We start from the raw sequence: 19,351 nt of genomic DNA, 5'->3' as shown, positions 1-19,351 counted from the left end.
CCCAAGTGATCTTCTTGGAGCTGCTACATCCAGTGAGCACTTCAAGTACATATTTTCATTGCAGAATGCTCACTAGTTTGTGGATATGTGTATGTTTAACCTTTAAAAAGACCCCTGCAGTTAAAGCTGTTTTGCAGTTAATTGGAACTGCCACATGGATTCTGATTTACTGAGGTAGTTGAGTAGTAGCCTGTCTTTGGGAATTTTTGTAGGAAATTCTTTTCTGGTAGTTTAACTAAAGAACCTTTAGCAGAAGTGAATCTCTTGTGCTTTGTGAGATAAACAGCTGTAACTTTATAAACAAACTGACCCCCAGCAGAGTATATGGGAGGAATAAATGAGCTGTAGGATCTCAGTGCTGTTTCCTGTGGTCTTTCAATTATTTATCTCTGATCAGGTTTATCAGTCATTAACACTGTTTTCCTTGGCTCCTTTTCATGGGTTTCAGTTCACAAATGGGATTTCAGACTGTGAGCTCTTCAAAGAATATGCTGCATGTCTTCATCTGATTGGAGGATTTAGTTTATTAAGTGTTCTTTTAACTGAATATCCACTTAATGTTAATAATTTAAAAGTCTTAATACTGTATTCAAACACTTTAATGTGGTACTCAGTGTTTAAGTATTCTGTCTATAATGCTAAATAAAGCTTAGGTGATTGTTTTGCTGTCTTAGCTCAAAACTTCTCAAACCTCTTGCACTTCTCTTCCAGACTCTGGCCTGTTGTTATGCTCAATAGAAAACACTGCTTTGAGGTTCCCAGGGTGCCCTTTTTCCCCTCCCTTTGCTTCATGGTGCTCCAACAAGATCTTTCTTTTTCTTTTTTTCTATCCAGTGAATAATTGTTCCAGGAGTAGTTTTAAATGCATTCACTTTCTCCTATGTCTTTTTAATACCATAGCACTCTACCTGCAATTTGTGTTGTATTACACAGCAATGTATTAATATCTTTGTTGTTCTGTGTGGCTTTTATCAGACATGGGGGAAGGGCAATATTACAAATTCATACCAGATCAAGCTGTGGGGACCATGGGAATAGTTAATTATGCCTCTTCTGATCTATTGAATAGTTCAGGGGCTGAGTGCCTTTTGAGGCTCTTCCATTTACAGTGTTGAGGGCTAATATGCAGTCGTGAAGTTTGGAATGGATGGATAATGCATGGAATTTTGTTTTGCCTTCTTCCTAGTGTTGTCAGATGGGATCTCTGCTTTTTTGGTGAGCAGATCTGCTTTGTGGGGTTAATTTACATGCAAGTCAGTTGGATTTTAAAAGAGGCAGGTGTAAAGGTTATTTCCACAGAATAAACCAGCGGGATGGCAGTGTGCCTGGCATTCCTTTCAGATTATTGATGGAGAAACAGTCTTGAAAGTGCTCCATTTGTCTGGCCTCTGTCCTTGTTAGCAGCCTGCCTTGGGGACTCCTTTCTCTCCTTCTGTGTGTGTTGTGGAGCTTGTTTAATTGCATGCAGAGTCGTGTCTTGCTGCCATACAGCCTCCCTGGAGAAGGAGAAGACTCAAGCTACCTCCTGTGGCATGGTGGCACAGCTGGAAAAGGACTTCTTGCTTCCCTGTGCATGTGCCCACTGACAACAAAGAACACCCAGATCCTTTTAGTGTCTGGGCTTTCACCATCCTGTGAAATGTGAAACTCAGTGCTCTGGGAACTAGAGGATGCTCCTATTCAGGAGGTAACGAGCAGATAAAACTTCTCTTTGCTCTCAGTTTTATTATCTTGAGGCCTGGTTTCTGTCAGCTTAGTCACTTGTGAGTCAGGCAAAGACTTTTTGATCTTCAGTTCCCAAACAGTTGGATGATACTGTGAGTAAAGGTCACCAGAAATCCTGGACATCATGTGAAGTGTACTTAATTATCTTACTCACTACTGCTTAACTGGTTTAGAGGTTTCAGACTTTTCTGTGGAACATGAAAGATTTAAAATGCTGTTTAAAACAGTGTTAGATAACTTGCTGTAGTTCAGGATAAGTGTTCATGGAGAGGGAATTGTGAACTGGGGACAGAATAGCAACTGAGTCTGATGTAGAATTTTGTGCCCTTTAACACTTTTGCTGTTTGCATTTAGTTAATCATTAATATTCAGGATCTTGCTCCTGCTGTTTAGAGTTAGTCATGCTTGTGTCTTCATTGGGTATTTCACCATAGGGTTGGGATTATGTGAATGTTGAACTGGTGTCTAAGGATGAACCTTTTGATTTTTGTTTCTGTGGCATTAATACCAATAATTTTTTTACTGAGCTGGTAATGTAGTTCCTGTACAAATTTCTTCTGTGGTGCCTTGATGCTCCCAGGTCTTAATAGGATATGAACCTTTGGAAGATGGCTGTGTGCAGTGCCCTACCTTTGACTGGTGTTTATTTTAAAAAGGAAGATTAGGAAAAACTTCACATTTTTCTAGGGTTTTAGGTTTTTTTTTTAAAACCCAATTCATATGTTTATTTCATCCTTCTGCAAAGTAAAGCATAGACATTGTAAAATCAAGATTGTACTGCAGTTTTCACTCATTCTAGGTGGTTCTCTTGGTAATAAAATTGATTCTTAAAAGGTTTTTTTTGCAATGTATCTGGGTTATAGTATCAGACTCATGTAAAAACATGGATGTGTTCCCCCAGTTGGCAGGCAGATAACTTTAAAGGTTCTGACATTATTATTTTGAGTTATTCTGTATCAAACGTTTGTAAAATACAAACTGCTATGGGTCATAACTTTGAATAAAGTGAGCAGATGCTGCAGGGAGGTCAAGCCATTTGTTAAAGGTCATGCAGTGGATGTGGGGCACCTGTAGAGTCAAACCAACTGGTACATTTTGGTGCAGCTGGAATACAGGTCTGTCGTATCCAACATCAGTATTTAAATTATTTGTAGGGTTAATCACAAATGGAGAGAGAACTCTGGTGGTAATTCATTGTGTTCCATGCTTGAAACTGGGCCCTGAAAGAGGTGCTTCTTCACAAATCCTTTACAAGTATCTAAAATAAATATTCTGGTTTGAGTGTTTAGGATGTATTTTGGATAAGAAGCAGCGTGCAGGATTTGTTTCAGCTTTTTGTTGAATAAGTTAGGAGATTTTCCTTGTAATTTGATACTTCTATTTTGTGAAACTTAACTGTTTAAGGAGTAATTTAGATGTAATCTTAGATTACTAGTTTTCTTCTATTTCATTAGGGTGTTAAATCTCATTGTTTTTTGGAATTGAAAGTTGAGGGAGAGTCTCTGGAATTGGGTATTTTTCTTACCTTCATTTTCCTTCTGTCACTTGAGAGTCAAATCCGTTTTTTAAAATCCTTTTCAGTGGATTCTTTTTAATGCATTTCAGCTCTGTTCTGCACCAAACCACAGTAACTCCAGTGTAGCAGCAGCCTGTGAGTGTGTGAACAGGGAGCTGAAGGCTCCCCATAACCACTGCTGTAGTTTATTCTTGTATTCTCAAGGTGTGGAGGCTTGACCTCCTACAAGGTGACTGTCCTCTTATTGAGTTTCAGTAGCCACAAGCCTCTTCAGCAAGACAACAGGGATCTCATCCTCTTATTCCTTAGTTTTGCTGGGCAAAGCTGAAGTTGTGCAACTTGGCTGGGCTAGCAAATAATATGAATTTAGAGGCTTTTATTCCCTGTAGCTGGGTCTCTTACTCAGCTGTTTCTGTGCAGAGTTATAACTTGTTAATTTCCCTGCTGCCTGAGGGTGGTGGCCTGTCTAGTGTACTTTCTTCTGTTTTTTAAGAGTGTGCAAAGACTTCTTTTTGCTTTGCTCTCCATCTATGCATTCAGGACAGCAAATATTAACAGAATCTTACCTTGATGAGTGTCTGAATCACGAAGAGCAGTGATTGTTAGCTCCTGCCTGACTTCTCCAGACAAGTGAAACCCTTTCTTGTCATCTTTGGATATCCTAACCCAGTGAAGATTCTCTAAAGGGTGGTATTCCTGGAATTTGTTAGAGGTTCTCTGGTTTCAGCTGTAGTAAAACTGTGTCTCTCAACATAACCAAGTGTTCAGGAGAAGCTGATGCAGCAGGGAGTGACTGATTTCTGGCTGGAACAGAGGGAGGCAGGCATTACTGAGTCATGAAAGGCAGAGTGCAAGGGACCAGGCAAGATGAACCTGACCTCCCAGGAGAATGGCAGGAAGCTCTCCTGTGAAATACCAGGGTGGAAAAGGGACTGTGCCGTGGCTGGTGTGCAGCTTGTGTTCCTGAGGAGTGTTTCTGTCCTGCCATGCTGCCCTGCAGCCTCCATCAGCAGCAGTCTCACTGCATCTTCTGCTGCAAGGAAGTGCAGGGAAGCCATGGAAGCTGCACTTGTGCTTCTTCCCTCTGCACTGTGTGCCTCTGTGCTGTCTGTAGGGCTTGCCCACGAGGCCCTTCTGCAGAGAGATTTACCAGTGTTGCACAAAAGCCATTGTTCTTTAGGGTACTTCTCTTGCAAATAGTATTTAGCAGTGTTGGCTAAGAGAAGAAGCTTTCTACCTCCAGGGAAGCTGAATGAGCAGCCAAGCAGTACCAGGCTGAAAGGGACAACTTCTGAAGCTCTTGAAGTGAGAGGAGCCTGGCATAATATGAATGTTATTTGTTTAAATTCTGCTCTGTTTATTTCATTAAAATAGGTGTGACATCACCTAAGCAACCACCATTCTGTACAACACTGTCTTGTTCACTGTCGTGACTTTGGTGACAACTTGTAAAGCCAAAAGCCACCCAGCAAGCTCTGCTTGAACTGTTCTCCCTTTGCTTCTCAGCTGGTGTGTCTGCACAGAGTCTGCTATTGCCTGGAAAGAGCTGTGGGGAGTGAGCACACTTAAATAAAACCTGTCAGACAGTGATCAGCTCTGCAATCTGCCAGCCTTCTGCAGCGTCTGGTGGAGTGTCTGAGTGTTTGGGATGCAAGTTAAAGTGTGTAGAGCTCCCCATCACAGGAGCAAAGGTTGCAGCAAACAGTTTGCTTGGGCTCATGGGCTGACTGAAGGGACAGGATTTCTCCTTCCCAGTTCTGCTGTAGTTTAATGTATCCTGTTATTGTAGAGTGGTTGGCTAAGACTGTCTGGCCATCCATAATTTCCAGTGTTGGACTACCCTCACTGATCCCTTTAAACCTGCAAAATAGCAGCAAAGATCCATCTGTTTTGTTGCAAATGCTCAGTGTGTCCTCTGTGCCAGCTGAATGGGTGCTGCTTTAGTTACTCATGACTTCCTGGGTGTTTGCAGCCAGAAGTAGTAGGACAAAACCCCTCCTTAGTGGCTTTGAATAATAATATCATCAGCTGCTGTCAAATAGGTGTGATCACCAAGCACAGGCATTTCATGCTGGCTCTCTCTGGCTTGGCTGTGTTGGGTGTCTGCAATGCTGTGTGTCCTGGCAGTCACCTGGATGTGACAAGTGAAGGTCATTGCCATGCAGCAAGAGTGTGTACCCACCCAGAGCTGGTGGTGAGTTGGGAAGAGCTGCCCTTCTGCAAAGGTGTGGTGTGACACTACACTTAATTAATTTAATAGTAGGATGCTGCTCAAATGGATGGTCTTGTTCCTTTGGTTTCCATCCACACCCAAAGCCACGTGTCTTTGGTAGCTTCCCCTTGAATTTAGTAAGGACTTGAGGGATGGTTTGTAGGAAATGCTGCCTGCACTAAAGGCCAAAAGAACTGAAATACTTCCATGGTGGAAGTGTTTTGTCATGTGGCTGTGCAATCAGAAATAATGGGTGGATTTGGGAAGATCATGGTGTTCCTCAGCTCACCCTTTAGGTTGGCTGAGCTGGGGCAGTCAGATGATACCTTACCCTCTTCCTACCCTCTCTTGAGAGTTGGTAATTCAGGGGAATTTCTCCACTAACAAAAACGTACAATTGACTCTGGTGATATTTAGAAGCTGGAACAAGGAAGCCCTTTACACTGTAACAGCAAATACATAGGAAGGCAGAGGGGACTTTGAATGCAGTGGACCGGTACATTGCTGTGCTGTTTGGACTGAAGTTCATAGTTTGGGTTGGTTTAGTTTGTTTTTTGCTTGTCCTGAAGGCAGATGGCTGAATAGCAGGATCTGGAATTGCAGCGTAAAGGAGATATCAACCCAGCCTGTGGTGTGCTAAAATGCCTCTGAATGTGCCTTTGTAGTAATGCATTGTAGGGTGCCAGACTTGCCAGCCTGCATCACAGAACAGCCCAGTGTGTCCTGTGACTTTACCCACCCTGGAATTAACCTGTGTGGTTAAACATGTCATTGTTTCAGATGCCAGAAATGGTGTGTCCTCTGACCTACCTGTGTGTTTAGGTTTGGACTGTTAGATCTGTTTTATGGAGGTAGCACACAGGTTTTGACAGCTATTTTCCTGGAGGAGTGACTAATACAATGTATTTTCAAAAGTGTTTGGCACAGAGCTTTGTGAAGTAGCTGGGTTTGGAGTAAATGAGTGTTCTACTCTTCTTTTTTTTTTTTTTTTTTTTTTTTTCTGTCTTGCTACATGATTTGTTTTGTGTTGCTATTACATCACAAATCTTCTGCTTTCTTGTTTGTTTTTTTAAAATACTGTTTTAGATACATTGACTCACAAAAAAAGGAAGCTCCTCTCTTCTGCTTCCATACCCTGACCTCCCCAATGGGTGCTCCCACCAGCACAGCCCCCTGGCATCAGTAAATAGAATTTAAGTAATAAATGTGCTTGATGTATGGGTAGGCACTTGCTGTGTGATAAATGGGACTTTGCCTTTATGTTCTGGTGGGCTGAGGTGGGGTTCCTTCCTGGTGTGAATGTTGATCGTCTTTTTATTGGTGAGTTTATTATGTGTTGGCTGGAAAAGCAGAAAAGGAGTGTTTTTAAACCCAGAAAGAGTTGGTGTTTTAGGCAGTGGGAGGTGTGGTGTGGGTGGTATAGGTGCCAGATCCTGTGATAGCCTTTGTTGTTTAGGTGTAGGTGGTGTTAAAACTGCTTTCATCCCTGATGCACATCTATTTTTGCTTTTCTCCAGGAAGAGTCTTGTCTTGTTCAAAATATTTTTTTTTATTACCAGGAAAAACACTGGGCTTTCTTTTCCTTGTGAGAAGTACCTGTATTTTAAAGGACTGTCTTGAGATGTGTAATTCTCCTAAATCCTGACAGAGAACATTTATTGTGGCCCTTTTTTGATCTCTGACTGAGAGAACCGTAATGCTTATTCCCAAAGGGGGGGATGCAAAGCTCCAGAGCAGCAAGAGTGGATTACTTTCTTTTTTTATTTTCTTTTATGTAGTTATAACTACTTTTTTTTTTTCCTTTTGTGCAAAGACTTCCTCTGGGTTTGACGTAAGTGCAGAAAATTGAGATGATTCAGGCTTAAGCTTGAGTTCATAACCCCACTCATTATGCTTGGATGTTGCCTTGGCTTTAGGATCCTTAGGAACAGCCCATGTTTTGATAGTGACAAGTGGGTGGAGGAGCAAGTGGAGCCCCCTGTGAATATGATTTATGAGTTGGACTGTTCTCCCTTTCTGTAGTAGGTACCTATTTTAAGAATTACACTAAAAAGTATCACTTTTTATCTACCTGAAAATAGCATTAATTTCATTCTGCTTGTGTATGAAATGCTCATAACTTGGTGCTGAATGCAGAAGATGAGGCAGTCTGCCTGAAGGGACAAACCTCCAAAGATCCAGTTCTCCTTTGCTGGCTCCAGCAGGAGGAGGAGGAGCAAGCTGCAAGTAGGACATCAACAGCACAAGCCCAAACACCATGTGTGGGCTTGCTTTTCTGACAGTCAGCTTGCAGGAGGTTGTGGTAAAGTGTCCCATAGTGCAAAAGCAGTGTCTGCAAGGAGCCACGAGGAAGGGTTTGGGAGAAAGGGAACAAGTGTTGTGGAGTGGAAGGGGATATGCTGAAGGAGAGGAGCTACACAGATGGCAGTGCTAAGATCTGTCAACATGCTGCTGTGTGATATGATAGAATATTCAGGGCTTGTTTACTCTCAATTTCTGCAGTTGTTTAACTACATTGGTGCAAATCCAAGTAGGTTCAGGTTTGAGCTGTAGATGGTGTTGGTAAATGTGGGTGCTCAGTAAAAGGCTGTGGTTTCCTACATGTATTGCTGAAACCAATGTATTTTATGTATCTTACAGGCCAATTTGTTTGGTTTTTATCCTTGTATTGGGTTTGTACAGCTGGGATTTGGTAGGGGAAGCTACGTGGGTGGCTTCTGTGAGAAGCTGCCAGAAGCTTCCTCCATATCCAGCAGAGCCCATTCCAGCAGGCTCCAAGATGGACCTGCCACTGGCCAAGGCTGGACCAGCCAGAAATGGGGGAAACACCTCTGGGATAACACATTTAGGAAGGAGGGAAAAGAAAGATATGTGCAGATGTGTGGCTGGAGAAGAGCAGAGTGAGAATATGTGAGAGGAACGACTCTGCAGGCACCAAGGTCAGTGCAGGAGGGGGAGGTCCACAGGGATGCAGACATCCTCCTGCAGCCCATGGAGAAGACCCACACTGGAGCAGGGGGATGCCTCAGAGGTGGCTGTGAATGGGCTCTGTGGTGGAAGAGGCTCCTGGAAGGGACCTTCAGACCTGTGGAGAGAGGAGCCCATGCTGGAGCAGGTTTCCTGCCAGGACCTGTGAGCCAGTGAGAGACTCAGACTGGAGCAGGCTGTGCCTCTGGAGCTCTGCACCCTGTGGAAGAGTGACCTGGTAGCAGTTTGGGGAGGACTCATGCTGGAGAAGTTCATGGAGATCTTTGGGATCTCCTGTCACTGGGGCAGGGTTCTCTCTGAGCAGCAGCAGGAGTATGTGATGAGCTGACCATAATCCCTATTCCCTTCTCCCTGCACCACTGAGGGGGAAGAGCTAGAGCTGGAAAGGTCTTATTGTACTTCTTATTATCCTGCTCCGAGTTTTTTAGTCATAAATCCAATTAATAGCTCTAATTTGAATCTGTTTTGCCTGTGACATTGTTTGGGGAGTGATCTCCATCTTATCTCAATGTATGAATCCTTCATTATGTTTTGTCTCCCTCTTTGAGTTGCAGAGGGAAGTGATAGAGAGGCTTTGGTGGGTGCCTGGCATCCAGCCAGGGTCAACCCACTACAAACTTTTAGTTTTTTTTCTTTTTCCTGCTAAATGCTGGTGTTACAATAGATACTTGCAGTGCAGAAGTATGGATGGCTTTAAAAGCCACCTTTGTTTGAGATTTTCTTGCTTTATGTGATATGTGGTAGCTCAGCCAAAGAATGGGGATTTATGTTGCTCCTGTGCTGATTGTTCATCCAAAATAGTGAACTTTATTTGCATATACCTTTCTGGTGTCTGGCTTGTGGGAGGACTTTTGCTTTCTTGTGTATAAAAATGCCTGAAGAAAAATGTCAAGTTGGAAAATGTAACTTGGGTTCAAAGTAAAAGGCTTTGTTTGGAAAGCTCTCTTAAAGACTGCATGCATAATGCTCTGCTAAAAGAAGGGGGGGATGTAGGTCAGGAATCCTGTGTTTACTGGTCCTGATAGACTTCACAAAATCAAAATTGCTAATCTAAGATAATGATTTTCTACAAGATTTGGCAGGAAGATTGTTATTGCATATTCCTCACTAATAAGTCTGAACTGCAGTGCTGAGCTCTGTTGTTGAGGTTGCAGCCCATGAAGTAGAATGGGAGCAAACCTCCATCCATTAATTTCAGACAGTAACAATACTTGGCCAGAACTCAGGCTGTTTCCCTTGCAGCTCTTCAGATTCCCATCAGGATGATTCAGATGCCTGGTAGTGAGATGTACTGTGGCATTTCTGCTCTAGCCTTTGCCCAGTTGAACTAGCATATACCATGAGCAGATGGCTTTCATTCTGTTCTCTCTACAGTAAGGATAAAAGGGAGGAGAAAAAATAAGGAGGGGAAAGCTTCCTCTTTGCTGCTTCCAGCTCATTTTCCCCATCCCTCCTCAAAGTGCACGTAGATGTGTGTTGTAGTTTAAGTCCTGCAAAAAAAAAAGAGATTTTTGCTAAAGATAAATACAAATGCACGACAAACTTAATAATTTAAATAATCTGTACAAGTAGAAATTGCCATGCCATTGAGTGTAAAGGCTCAGTCTTGTTTTCTGCTGTGACACAATGGAAAGGGAAAAGGGCTGTGCTTTATATAGACTGGGAATAATCTGAACAATCCCATGGTGCTTCCTACTGTACTCCACCTACCTTGCATCATAACTTCCTTTCTCCTATTTGTGGCCCAAAGCCAGTGCAGAATAAACAGAGTGGTGTGTGTGGAGGGTGAGATGGCAAGAGCTGAGCTCCATGTGTTTGGGTGTGGCTGGAGGCAAGCACTAAACTTCCCTCTGCATTTCTGGTGAATGGTTTTTGAGCAGCTGAGTATGAAAAGGATCAGGGATAGCAGTCATCCTGTGTGCCTGTCTTCTAGTAAGTCTATTATTATCTTTTGCTTACCTTAATCTTTTGCTTACCTTAATCTTTAGGCACAGTAAGTGAGGGTGTTACCTCCTGAAGGACAGTTTTCAGGTTCTGAGGAACTTCATGCAGCAGAATCACTGAATTACTCTATTGTTGTGGTATACTTTGCACTGAATGGAGAGCTGTAACTGTGCACCAGTTCTGACTGCTGCTTTTTGGAGCAGGAAAATGTGCTGTTGTGCAGGCTGAATTCTGTTGTTTAGAAAGTTGCATCAAGTCAGCAAAAAATCTGTTTTAGCCACTGATTTCTTTGTAGCCATCTGGGAAGGTGCAGCATCTTTGCTCCCACTAGGTAAGATGCAAGACTTAAAACTTTGTATGGAGGGGTTGTATTTATCAGGGAAGACTTAGTAGTAGCTTAAACTGTAGGTAAAAGCAGTTTTTTCTCATTTCTGCCACCTGTACTGGAAATGTGATAGTTAATCTATTAATTCTAAAATTTCTATGTTGCTAGTTTTTCAGTTAACTAAAACTAGCTTCTAAAATTCCATTTTAGTTCAGGATGTAAATTCACAGAAACTTTAGGTTGGAAAAGACCTAAAGAGTGACTTTTAATGCCTCCTTAAAAGTGAAAGCTGAGAAAATTGGTTATGCAAGCTAAAACCATTACTTGGCTGTGTTATGGAAATACAAAAACCTTCAACACAGGTAATGAGTGTTTGAAGGGATTAGGTTTCAGTCTGAAATGCAGCTAATACAGAATTATGCTATTAGCTCTGATGCAGGGTAACAAAATTAATCAAAATTTCCAGAGGCAGTATGCTTGTTTGGCTATCAAATAACGGGATTGGCTCTGTTCTTGCCTTCTTGTATGCCTCAGTTTCCCTGCCTGTGAAGTAGGAAACTGCTTGCTTGTGTCATGGCTTCCTGGCCATAAAGTGCTTTGAAGCTGAAGAATACTGTGTGAATAGATGCCAGGGTTTGTATGGTATAGTGCATGCTGTGCAGGAAGCCTCCATAAAGTTAGGAAAGCAGACAATAGTGAAAACCAGGGTTAAGTTGTTATTGTTTTAATATATTCTGTACTTGATTTTATTTTGTAAGGGACTGAGTTTTGCTGATTGTTGCCCATTGCTGGCATTTTATGAATATGGAATAAATATGGGGAGGGGGGAAATGTGTCCCTTTTTTAACTCAGGTAGTTTCAGGAATTAAGTGTATTTTAATTTACATCGTGCCCCATATAATAGTGTTTTCTGAATATTTGAATCCTGAGTACTTGGATGCTATTAGTGTTTTAGAAAGTGTCCAATGTAGCACCTTTTTAATAACTAAGATATGTGACATCAGCTTTATAATAACTAAGGAGTAAGAGAAGTCTGATCCTTGCAGAAACACCATCAAAGCTGAAAAATAAATTGCACTTCTACTTCCCCCCCTTTAATCAATAATTGAGGCCTTCTGATCTAAGAAGAAGAGTGATACAAGGCCTTTGATGTGAAATGATATCTTGTTGGATGGATATGAATTATAAGCTGTGTGTTTGCTCAGGTTAGTTTTTGGAAGTGATTTCTTTTGCGTTTGGTTTGTTTTGTGGTTGTTTTTTTTTTTTTTTTTTTTTTTTGTGTGTGTTTGTTTTAATTTTGTTTTTAATTTTTGTGTGACAGTAACAAAGCAGAAGGAGTCAAAATAGAGTGGTCATAGCCTAGCACTTTCATAGAGCTGGCCATTCTTTAATATTTTACTTTCAGTTGAAAATGTATTTACAGATGCTGAGCCCTTTTGTATTTAATACTGGTGTAATTGCATGAAATAATCCTGTTGATGAGCTCAGCAATGAGTGGGTCAGATTTGCAGACAAATGTAAGGCTGTTTGGATGATGAGGGATGGAGGATTATAAAATGGCCCATGATTTGCTCTAATTGATGCCCTCTCCTGTCCTTCTCTTTGGTTGCTTTTCCTACTATGCTCCCTTCCTGTTCCTGGGTGTGTTACAATCCTGACTTAGAGGCTGTAGTTGGACTTCATTCATAAATAGTAGGAGTTGAAACAAAATGATATATTTCATGCTGAGGGTACTAAAAGTTGTACTTCACGCCAATGTGGATTTTTTTTTTCTTTATATTTGTGACTGAAGTGGCAGGCTTTTTGAGACTTTATTTTCAGTACTCTGCTCTTCCATCCAGTTGTTTGTAAGTCAAACACTGCAGTCATTCCTTGCAAAAACTCTCCCTTGCTTTAGCTCGTGTGACCTTGGTCTTCTCAGTGATGTCCTTGGTGCAGCCGATCGAACTGTCTCATTTGGTGGCTCCATAACTGCAAACTTCTATTTTCTAAGCTGGAGCAGAGTCAGCTGGAATCTGTGATGTGATTTTAAAAGGAACTGCTTCAGTAGTTACACAACACCCCTGGTTTCTCTCAAATATGCCAAAGTGCTGCAGTGCTTTTGTATTTTAAAGCTTTTCAGTACCTATAGTGAGCACATCTTGGGGAGGGAAATCTTTTAGTTTAGATCTTATTTAGGGACTTGAGTCTTGTTAAAAAAATGCTTGGTCTGTGTGCTGGGCATTCCTAAACCTCTATCTTTGAAAGCCTAAAGGAAAAAATCCTTATTCAAGGCTATATGGAATTGTCAGATTTTTGTGTTCATGCTATCTTTAAAAAAAGTACAAGGTCTGGCTGAAATTTGTCTTCCTTTCTTTTTTTTTAGTCAAGTCCTTCATTTATGCCAAGTTTGAAACGAAATTTTTTGCTTTTTTTTTTTTTTTTTGCAAATTTCTGGTATTTTGTATACAACTATCTTAGCACCTTCAGTTTCAGGGAGGAGCAAGAAACTGTTTTGTGCTGTAGGTGGATGTAAGGATTCCAGCTTCTGGTCACTAGATACTCATTTTCTTTGTTTCTTGTTGCCACACAGCAATAAGACAGTGATATAAACTAACTGGTAGGGTGGTTAATGAATGTCACAGTGGAACCATTCCCGGGGAAGCAGGAGTGAGTCTCTGGGATACCAGTGTAAGGTGGTGCAAGCCACAGCAGCCACCAAGGGTGACGAGCGGCACCAGGAAGCCACAGGAAGGGTTTGGTTCCCATTTTTCTCTGGAAAGAGGCATCCCTGTGATGGATGCTCTCTGGTCAGCTTGCCCTAGGCTCCAGTGTGCCCAGCAGGATACCCCAGGAAGCCTTGCAGGTGAGCAGGCAGTGGTGACAAATGTGACACCATCCAGGAGCAGAGCTACTTAGAGAACCTGATCATCTCAGCATTGCCCCTGGAGCTAAAGGGAAGCAGGATGAGATAACACCAGCATCAAAACATTGTAGTTACTTTAGACTGTAAGGACTTTAAGGTATGATTTTTAGGGAATTGGCAGTTTGGTTGCTTTTCCTTTCCTTAGTTCCTAGTATGCAGACACTCCCAAGTCCCAGAAGTGGCCCCCACACAGGTTTGAGTGCTCCTGGTTTAATGTATTAGTAATTATCCTGAGCATTGTGGATGGAAATGGCAACTCGTGATCCTTCCTGTGTAGTTGTCTGTATTGCTAAATCCTGAGGATTAACAACTGGATGTAGGCAGGCACACTGAAGAGTGAGCAGCCATGCTAGGGTCAAATTAGGTCTGCTCTGTGTATAATGCCATGGTTTTATATTTTTCTCTTAATTCCCATCTGTGAGTTCGTCTTTTAAATTAACAAATTGAATTGCAGACACACAGCCTGTGCCATTTAGTGATGTTCTGATTACAAGGTTGTATGGCATTAAATGTGAAGGGTTGACACGTTTTACACACCTACATAACCCTGCTGTAACTCTGTTTGGGAACTTCTTTTTTATTTTCTACTCTTCTGCCCCAGTAATTGTGATTGAGAGAGATTCTTACCTGGCCTCACCTGACATCCTTCACTGTCAGGGGAGTCAGAGGCACTGCATCTGAAAGGTAGTGTGTTCTGTGACAAAAGATTAAAGCCAAGTGTCAGAGTTCCTGCTTGGAAAGCTTTGTCTCTTGATTTATTTAGGTCACTGCCTCCATGTGCTGTGGACAGCAGAACCAGTAGTGCCCATCTTCACTATACAATAAGTGTGTGGTAAACTGATCTTGCCTACCTCCACATTCTCTCTCCTAGTTTCCCTCCTTACAAGCTCCAAGTTTGGCTTGTTTGGTTTTCTTGTTGAATTTTGGGGTTTTTTTCCCCTCCCATAAAGTGACAAGGAGAAGGATGGGGGAATGTAGCTATCAGGCAGTTTTGAGCTCGCTTTCAGCAGACTTTTTCCTCTCTGAGTATTTCTAGGTGTTCAGGAATTTATCAGAGACCTTTGTCTTGGGGAGCTGGGCAAAATCAATGGTCAGAAATTTCTTGGTGCAGTGCCAGGACCCAAAAAACACGTAGTTTTTATACTGCTATGAGTGGGCCAAATACTTGCACTCTGTGTAACAAGATGTGCAGTCTGGAGTGTTTTTGTCAAAGCTTTTAAAAGAGTAAAGGCAGCCTCTCACATAGGGTTGAAGGGGATCTTGGCACTCAGAAGAGCCCTGGAAAGGCTTTGGAGACATGAGGAATGTGCATGTGCACAATTGTATTCTCTGAGAATCCCCAACAGAGGATTTGTAAAGCTGTGAAACAGATGGGGCTAAATTTCACTTTGCAGAGGCATAAAAAAATCTTAATTCTATAGTATTTGCACAAAATCACAGAAATAGTGTGTGTGGTAATTGGTTTTGTTGCTTTTTATTATTTAAATTTATTTAGAAAGTTATTTATACCTCTTTCCCCTTGGTTTGGCCTCCTTTTCCTCTTTTTTGACCTTTTGAACTGTTGCTCCTAAGGATGTATACCCCCTTTCACCCTTTAGAAATGAGGGCAGGCAAGGATTTATGTATTTTCTTGAGAAAACACCTTTTCCATCTGTATGAAAAATCCTGAACTGTTGCTATTGCTTGAAATGCTTAGATGGAGTAATTTTTCTGGTGTTACTTGAGTGATCTTTGTGTTGCTAGAAGCCATGTGATGAACAGCCAGTTGAGACTGAAGTGGAGAATTGGACTCAAGAGAATTGACATTAATTTTTAGCTAGCAGCTAAACTTTGATAGCAGTTTAATATTAATATTAATAGCATGTAGTGAGATGGTGCTCAGAGGCAGTAATCATCAACGTTTTCTATCGAATATGGCAACTAATTTTTTAGAGTGCTCGTTTAGGAGTTGTGGCAGGAAAGACATGAGCAAGAACATCTGTGTGGTGTGTATAAACAGAAAAACCAAAGATCAGGGATCCTTCTCTAGCTGTGAAGAGGAAGCCAAGTAAAATATCCTTGGTTTCCTGAGAATGGGATGATCTTGTATTCAGGCTGGGACTAAGAGCAGAGCAAGTTGACTTGTGTCTCTAGGAACCTTTAGATGAAATATGTTACAGAAATGCAAATTGTGTTTCCACATCACTGCCTATGTAGTAAGCTTTGGTCTTTTTTTATCCCAGATGTAATTACCATTGTTTTTCACTCCTGCTGCACTCTAGTTGAGTGTTTCTCCTGCTGTGTCAAATGATGGCAGGATGCATATACACTTAGTAAGGTGGGAGGAGTTCTGACACATTACCTAAAGAGGGAAGGAAGGAGCACCAGGTCCAGATTTAAAACCCAGTAATTCTCCACCAATGTAATGTAGCTGAGCAGGGGATTTTTTGCTGCAGTGTCTCTTGCTTATACCTTAAAGAAATTCAGAGTTGTTTAGAAAATTGTAGCCACTGTAGTTGATAAGACATTATCTGTGTGGGAAAGAATGTATTTAGTGAGCAGGTAGTGACTCCAAGTGCTGCCTTTGTGTTGGGAAGTGACCATGTGCTGTTGCCTTTGTGTTTTGCAGATGTTTCTGACCGTGTACCTCAGTAACAACGAGCAGCACTTCACTGAGGTGCCAGTGACCCCTGAGACAACCTGCAGAGATGTGGTGGAGCTGTGCAAGGAGCCTGGGGAGAGCGAGTGCCACCTGGCTGAGGTGTGGTGTGGCTCAGGTAGGTCAGGCTGGAATTGCTGGGCTTTCTCTGCTCCTGAGAAGGTGGCACATGGAGACCTGACAGATGTGGTCCAGTCCCAGGGAGTTTCTGCATTACCATTCCATTGGTTTCTTCAGCAGACAGGCTGCATGATAGCACACCTGCAGGAAGACTCACATGTGCAAAACTGAGTGAAAAGCAAAAGGGAATTTATGCATGCAGATGTTCTTGTGTCTGTGCAACCCTTCTGTGACTCAGATGAGTCTGAGGGGTGTGAGAGAGTTTTGGTTTGTTTTTTTTTTCCTTCCTCCTCCCCACAGTGGGATACCAGCAGCCTTCAGGGGGGTTTTGAAGTACTAAGTATGGTTAGTTCTGTGACTCTTTCAAAATAATTTCTTTAACCCCACAGCCATTTTCACTTGCAGTGGCAAAATAAAGCTTCCTTTTTCTGATGACACCTTCAGTGTTACCAATTGCATTGAGTGTGGATGGGAAGGAGTGTGTTAGCAGAAGTAATGGGAGATACCTGGTGTGAAGTGCTCTAAAGAAACTGGGTGACAGGGAGGGTGGAGAAGCTACTTTTGACTCTCCTTTCAAGCCTGTGAAAAAAGGTTTGTGCATGTGGCTCATAACTTTACCTTTTACTATGCTCTTCTGATCTTGGGAGTTCAAATCTCCCTAATTTGCTGTGCTCCACTGGAACTGGTGAATATGTCAACAAATAAACCTGAAATACTACTACTGTTTTCATGGCCTGAATGGGAAAGGGGTCTGGACTATCTCCTGTCTCCATGGTATTCATTAGATACTGGGAGCCATCCAGAGGCATAAGATGGATGAATCCCTGACAGGATTTTGAGTAATGAAAAATAATTATGTCTGAGCCAACCTTTTTGAGATGCTTCAACAAGATTATAAAAGAATCAGATGATAAGGGCTTACATTTCTGTCTTCCTCTGCTGTTATCTCAGGCTCACATCTGCTGAAAGAAGTCTTTGGTGGGATGGATATTTGTTTAATGCTATGAGACACCAGAGTTCTCTCTTGATATTTACTTGCTTCTGACAGAGATGTAGTGTTTCTGATATTTCTAAGTCTAAAAAGTGAAACAGAATTTTTTTCTTCTCCTTAAAAGGTATATAAGCTTTGCTTCATAAATGACAATAAAATAAAATCACTAATTTATCATGGAAAGATACCTTCTAGGAATGTATTTTAATTGTACGTCTTTGTCTAAATCAACACAATACTGAAGTCTACAGTGAAAGAAGTAAAATACAGGTTTAGGTAAAACTACTGAATTTATAGTTAGCTTTAGTGCCCACAACCTGTTAAAGAGCACAAGTGGTTGTGGTGAGGGATAAGGTTCTCCTGTTGTTACTGAAGTTGGAGCTGTGCTAGAGTGGGCAGCTCTTCTTATGTTTCCTGAACCAAGATTCTTGCTTGGCTTTTGAGATGATGATGTAGACTATGCTAGAAAGGGCTGTGATATTGTCCTGAAATCAAAGAGCAGCACCTATAGTAAGAGGCAAGTGAAGTCTGCCAGTTCTTAGTGCCCAAATGTCCTTAAGCTGAAAAGTGAACTTCTGTGTGAATGGGACAATACAGTATGTCGTGTTTTATTCATATAATCAAATTATCAGCCTCTCTGCTAGCCAAGGAGGAGTAAGAAAATAATCTGGATACAGAAACATAAAGTGAAGCAAAGAACTTGTTCCAAGATTCGTGTTTGGAGAGAGATCATGAGACACACAAGAACAGATATCTAAATGTTGCTTGGACAGCTGTTGTTATAAGGCAAAAAAACAACTTCATCCATTTTTACAATGAAAACCTTGATAAGATCACTGACCCCAACCTTTGACCAAACACCACCGTGCCAGCCAGACCATGGCAATAAATGCTATGTCCAGCTGTCCCTTGAACTTCTCCAGGGATGGTGACTCCACCACCTCCCTGGGCAGCCTCTGTAAATGCTTAACCAAACTTTCAGTGAAGAAATTCTTCTGCTGCAGTCTGAGGCTATTTCCTCTCATTGTTCACTTCTTACCTGGGAAAAGAGACCAGTCCCCACCTGGCTACAATCTCTTTTCAGGCAGCTGTACAGAGCCATAAGGTCACCCCTGAGCCTCCTGTTCTCCAGGCTGCACACCCCAGCTCCCTCTCTGCTCCTCACAGGACCTGTGCTCCAGCCCCTTCCCCAGCCCCACTGCTCTTCTCTGGACTCTGCAGCACCTCAATGTCCCCTCTGAAGGGAGAGGCCCAGAACTGGACACAGCACTCCAGGTGTGGCTGCACCAGTGCTGAGCACAGGGGGACAATCCCTGCCCTGCTCCTGCTGGCCCCAGTGTCTGATCCAGGCCGGGATCCCCCTGGCCCCACAGTGTCTGATCCAGGCCGGGATCCCCCTGGCCCCACAGTGTCTGATCCAGGCCGGGATCCCCCTGGCCCCACAGTGTCTGATCCAGGCCGGGATCCCCCTGGCCCCACAGTGTCTGATCCAGGCCGGGATCCCCCTGGGCCGGGATCCCCCTGGCCCCACAGTGTCTGATCCAGGCCGGGATCCCCCTGGCCCCACAGTGTCTGATCCAGGCCGGGATCCCCCTGGCCCCAGTGGCTGATCCAGGCCGGGATCCCCCTGGCCCCAGTGTCTGATGCAGGCCGGGATCCCCCTGGCCCCACAGTGACTGATCCAGGCCGGGATCCCCCTGGCCCCACAGTGACTGATCCAGGCCGGGATCCCCCTGGCCCCACAGTGTCTGATGCAGGCCGGGATCCCCCTGGCCCCACGGTGACTGATGCAGGCCGGGATCCCCCTGGCCCCACGGTGACTGATGCAGGCCGGGATCCCCCTGGCCCCAGTGGCTGATCCAGGCCGGGATCCCCCTGGCCCCAGAGTGTCTGATCCAGGCCGGGATCCCCCTGGCCCCAGAGTGTCTGATCCAGGCCGGGATCCCCCCGGCCCCACAGTGACTGATGCAGGCCGGGATCCCCCCGG

General features: G+C 43.0%; 1 protein-coding gene across 4 annotated transcripts in view; it reads left to right on the top strand.

The window, feature by feature from the left end:
- Nucleotides 1-19,351, top strand: part of TP53BP2 (tumor protein p53 binding protein 2) — a 56,080-nt gene that overhangs the window by 7,670 nt on the left and 29,059 nt on the right. For 3 of the 4 annotated variants that reach the window (XM_056486802.1, XM_056486800.1, XM_056486799.1), the window contains exon 2: nucleotides 16,224-16,371. In XM_056486802.1, the coding sequence (XP_056342777.1) occupies nucleotides 16,224-16,371 (148 nt within the window). Of the gene's footprint in view, nucleotides 1-1,462; nucleotides 1,688-16,223; nucleotides 16,372-19,351 lie in introns of those variants that run through there. The other variant, XM_056486801.1, reaches the window with a different exon arrangement.

This window comes from Oenanthe melanoleuca, chromosome 3, assembly GCF_029582105.1.
Source record: "Oenanthe melanoleuca isolate GR-GAL-2019-014 chromosome 3, OMel1.0, whole genome shotgun sequence".
NCBI classification, from domain to species: Eukaryota; Metazoa; Chordata; class Aves; order Passeriformes; family Muscicapidae; genus Oenanthe; species Oenanthe melanoleuca.
Note: the sequence above shows the minus strand (reverse complement) of the source record. Positions and strands in the feature narration are given on the sequence as shown.